At 36.1% G+C, this 5430-nt stretch overlaps 1 protein-coding gene across 1 annotated transcript in view; it reads left to right on the top strand.

Moving 5' to 3' along the window:
- The first annotated feature begins 749 nt into the window (after positions 1 to 749).
- FAM133B (family with sequence similarity 133 member B) overlaps positions 750 to 5430 on the top strand; it is an 83367-nt gene continuing 78686 nt past the window's right edge. The window contains exon 1 of the mRNA XM_053714042.1: positions 750 to 855. Within this exon, the coding sequence (XP_053570017.1) occupies positions 832 to 855 (24 nt within the window). The 5' untranslated portion in view covers positions 750 to 831. The remainder of the gene's footprint in view (positions 856 to 5430) is intronic.

Genomic DNA, 5430 nt, shown 5'->3' with positions numbered 1-5430 from the left:
TGAGAAATAGAATTAATGGATTAGCAGAAAGTTGTATATATTAAGCTAGACTGTGTGAATCAAGATGATTATAAATGGGTTCTGTTCTACCAAAATATATCAAATTGTAAAATAAAGTGTTGTATAATTTGTTGATTTCCCAAGTGAAATTTGTTGATTTATTAGTCCTCCCTTATTTTCTTCAAATAAGGTAGGCAACCCTATCCGGCTGGTTGTGTTATATTTTTAGAGAGTGGCTGGTAACCCTAGATGCCACCATGCCAATATATAAAGATCTCCTCGAATCTGAAATTGTAAATATTACTTTGGGTTAGGCAGATCCTAAAAAGTCTGTAGTTTGTACACATTATCTATAACTATATGTGCATTACCCTTGTGTCTATGCATGTGTTATTGGAGGAAGCTTATATCTTTATGTGATTTACTCTTATCTGCAAGTACTACAGTTGATTGTGTGGTTTGTTATGTACCTGTGTTGGTACTAATAGTGGACAGGTAGCTTACAGGTAGATAGATATATGTAGTACATGCATAAATAAGTTAACAGGTATGTTTACTACATACAACTAGAATGGGTTACAATTAATTTGAAAGTACTACAGGTAGTTCCAATACACACCAAATAAAATCATGCTGTATACATTATTTATATCTATTGGTATTGCTAAATAATATGTACACTGTGTTCCACCTCAACAGAGGGCGCTCTTCCTCCTCTTAGTTCCCTGCTGCATCCTTAGTACTTCCGGTTTTTGGTGTCTATGGTTGTTTCTCAGGCCACGGATTCACTGGGACGTTTTCTCTTGGTGGATTATCCCCGAATCCTGCACTATGGGGAAACGAGACAATCGTGTGGTGAGTGCGGCCATGGGGACAGGCGTGCTGCATGTACACAAGAGGTTGGGTACCTGAGTGATATATGGTAACACGATTGTATGTTCAGCTAGACAGTTAACACTCAGCGTTTGTTTAGTGGTTCTTTATAATGTTAAACTCATTTGTTACTGTGGCATTGTCATTATTTACCGTGGAACTTGTTTATAGCTGTGCATTGTACAGCTTATCTGTAAATATATGCAGCGCACTTAGCAATTATAAGGAATTATACGATTGTGTTATATCAATGAACGAATATTGTGTGTTGTATTTGGTAGTGTACATCAGTGTTTCTTAGCCAGGATACATGCGCCCCTTGGGGTTATCTGAAGCCTTGGAAAGGGGTACTCAGTGGCTTTCCCTTCCAGTATTGTACTTATGCAGCTAAGGTAAAATTCAGTGCATCACAGAAATCAGTTCTACTCTCAATCATCCCTATCAGGCCAATGTATTTGTATTTCAATGCTTGGGCTGTATACGTACTCACTCACCTGTACTCATTTGGGAAATCCTTACAATCTTGCTGGTTAGTGACATCTGGGGAATGGAGTTAAACTTTAGGGATACTGAACCTATTTTTTTCTCACGATTCAGATAGAGCATGCAATTTTAAGCAACTTTCTAATTTACTCCTATTATAAATTTTTCTTGGTATCTTTATTTGAAAAAGTAGGAATGTTAGCTTACTAGCCCGCCCATCTTTGGTTCAGCACCTGGGTAGAGCTTGCTGATTGGTGGCTAAATGCAGCCACCAATCGCCAAGCGCTATCCAGGGTGCTGAACCAAAAAAAGGTGTTGAAAGCTTACATTCCTGCTTTTTCAAATAAAGGTACCATGAGAACGAAGAAAACATTTAATAGTAGTAAATTAGAAAATAATTGGGTTCAGTATCCCTTTAAGTAACAGATATAAAGTGTCACAGAGACTAGAAAAAAATATCATGTGATGAAATGTGCCAGGTAAAGTGTTCTATACCCAAGTACCCAGAGGTAGAACTTTTATTCACTTTCTGCGATGACATTTTTTTTTTTAGTGAAATTTTTTCTGAAGGTTATTTTTAAATAAAATTCAATTTTAAATTAGGCAGTTACAGTAATAAAGCGCCAGTTCAGTTGCAATGTGTTGATTAACTGGAGAGTAAAGCAATTTTTAAAGTGTAATATATTGCAGCAGTTGAAAATTGGATTGGATTGCAAATTAGCTGCAGACAAAAAAAATAAATTGTATAATGTCTCTTGAATAAAGTTGTTTCCTTTTCACTTGGTGTAACATAGAAATGTAGTAATAAAAAGGTGCATTGCTCATAAGAATGTCTTACATTAATAAAAACAGCTTTGCAGACTGGGTAAGGCTAGGGGGTTGGGTTTGAAAAAAATCTGAAAGCCAGACAACAATCAATGTGCTGCTGCTTTGCAGCTCTACTCCATATTTGACTGTTCACTTCAAACAGCCCATTGCTGTGGATGCGCTGTGTTAAGGAAAACTTACACAGTGCAGCCAGAGCAAATCTCTGTTTGAAGAACACAGCCTAATGTGGAGCAGCACTGCAAAGTGTCCTGTTCTTTCTGCAGACATGATGCATTTTCTGTGATGACATCCCAGATCACTGCATGTTCTGCCATGGGGCCCAAGTATGAGTTTGATAAGCTGTGTATGTGATAACGTTAGATGCAGAAATGTGCTAATATGAGTGTTCCTTTATTGTGTTTTTTTTCTGTGATATTAAAGACATGTGTCTGTGTGTTTACCTAAAGGGGGACTTTAGATATATAATCCCTTTATTACTCATGCCCCAGTTTTGCATAACCAACACTGTTATATTAATATACTTTTTACCTCTGTGATTACCTTGTATCTAAGCCTCTGCAGACTGCCCCCTTATTTCAGTTCTTGTGAGAGACTTATTTTTAGCCAATTAGTGCTGACTCATAAATAACTCCACATGCATGAGCACATTCTTATCTATATGTCATACATGAACTAGCCCCGCCTAGCTGTGAAAACTGTCAAAATCATTGCGATAAGAGGCGGCCTTCAAGGGCTTAGAAATTAGCATATGAGCCTACGTAGATTTAGCTTTCAACAAAGAATACAAAGCGAACAAAGCAAAGTTGATGATAAAAGTAAATTGGAAAGTTGTTTTAAAGTGGTATGCCCTATCTCAGTGTTTTTCAACCAGTGTGCCGTGAGAGATCCTCAGGTGTGCCGCGGCAGACTGACAACAGTGTGACATTTTTTAAACTTTGCTTGTTTTTTACTCCCAGTGCAGGGGTGTCCCTCCTTTCAAATTTTGTAATATTGGGAGATATCTGACAGGCTCATCAGGCACAACCATGACATATTGACATTCATTCACAGACAATCATTATGATTGTTTGTGAATGAATGTCAATATTTAACGTATAGTTTGTAGGAGGCATGGCATCACAGCACAATAGATACAGTGTGTATGTGTATGTATATATATATATATATATATATATATGTATATGTGTATATATGTGTGTGTGTGTGTATATATATATATATATATATATATATATATATATATATATATATACACACATACATACATACATACATACATACATACGGTGAAGGAAGGCACTCACTGGTCTTTAATTCAAAAGAAAACTTTTAATAAGCATGACGTTTCGGGGACACACTCCCCTTCCTCAGACAAAACCAAACTACAAGTGACTGAACATATGAAGCCAAACAAACCCCTCCCAGTGAAAATTGCGCCAAAACGGTTACCATGGTGATCCTCAACAACATTCTAATCATGTGATGAGTGTTACTCATTATTATTAAACAGCCTATGTAATATCCACATTCATGTATATAAGAAACATATTAAAAATCATACTAGGCATCATATCAAAACACATGTGTACAAACTTATATTGTAAAGCAATCTATACATATAACCATATATAGTGAACAGGACAAACAAATATAGTGAAACCATATTGTATTACTAGGTTAAAAATAAGGAGAGTAGCATGTGAATCCTCCTACTTTCAAAGTAAGTGAAGTGCATAAAAATATATCTGTGTGTCCCCTAACACATATATTGTATCTCTGAACAAGTGTAATAGTGTTTGTATCTAAGTGTATGTGAAATGTGTACACTGCCAGCCCCCTGGAGAATCTGAATACAACACCTAGTTAAACAATCTAATCTAAAGTGTCAATATCAGATAATATCATAGGCAGAGTTACCAGATCATAGCTTGTAGTTACTTCAAAAAATGGCGTACTATACAGTGTAATCATATAGCCTAATGTGGCAAAGATAGGACAAAACAAAACGATTATGAATGCAGTCTAAGGCTTATGTATCTAACCAATACTTGTAGAATACACAATAACGCATGTTTGTCAACTTATGCAGGACCCACCTGATAAACCCATTACTGGTGTAGCCGTAGCACAAACACAACATGCCTGGGATGACAGCGTGGCCGCCCCATGTGTGTCTGAGACGCAAACAGCAGGCTCAGTGTGATGACGTCATTTGGCTGCATGTGAACTACATACCCGGTAGTCATAGTGACGCTACACAGTGTTTGACTGAATCCGGCAGCAAGAATGCCCTTACTAGTACAACCCAATACATGTAAATTCTATGCAGAGTCAGAATGACTCCAAGCAGTCTACGTTATATTTGCAATAGTATGCCTACTATATGGGTAAGTCCCTAACTCTGGTCCCTATAAGCCCACTCGTAGTAACCTCAACAATACATGTCAGTGTGCCAAAATAGAACAAAATGAGCCAAAATACTTGCCATATACCATACAAGTGATGGGACAAAAAGATAAGTGTGCCAAGAGTACTCCAATAGATAAGCCAAATACTACCTGTAAGATGAGTACGTCCGTGAAAACATAAATAAACAACAAAATCAATAAATAAATGAAAATGAAATAAATAGGAAAAGTAAATATACCTAAACTTAAAATAAAATACAGTACAATACAAAATTAAATAAAGTACAAATAAAAATGTGATAAAATAATGAGGTAAAATAAAATATAACATAAGATAATATAAGAAAGTATAAGAAAATTAAAATAAATCAAAGACAGAAGAGAACCAAGATCCCCCCATGTGATAAAGAAAAAAGAAGAAACAGAAAGAATCCAGAAAGTAGAGGAAAAAAAAAGGAGAAAAGAGAACAAAAAATCAGAAAAAATGCAGAAAGAGAAGGATAAGTAAGAGGGAAAAAACAAACAAAATAGCAGACAAACGAGGTAAGGTGTAGAGATGAATGGATCATCAACTCTCATAGGTGGAGCTCAAACGATAAAGTCATACAATCTGTCTTTTTCATACATCCATTACGGCTACACCAGTAATGGGTTTATCAGGTGGGTCCTGCATAAGTTGACAAACATGCGTTATTGTGTATTCTACAAGTATTGGTTAGATACATAAGCCTTAGACTGCATTCCATAATCGTTTTGTTTTGTCCTATCTTTGTCACATTAGGCTATATGATTACACTGTATAGTACGCCATTTTTTGAAGTAACTACAAGCTATGATC

The sequence above is a fragment of the Bombina bombina genome, chromosome 5, assembly GCF_027579735.1.
Source record: "Bombina bombina isolate aBomBom1 chromosome 5, aBomBom1.pri, whole genome shotgun sequence".
NCBI lineage: Eukaryota > Metazoa > Chordata > Amphibia > Anura > Bombinatoridae > Bombina > Bombina bombina.
Note: the sequence above shows the minus strand (reverse complement) of the source record. Positions and strands in the feature narration are given on the sequence as shown.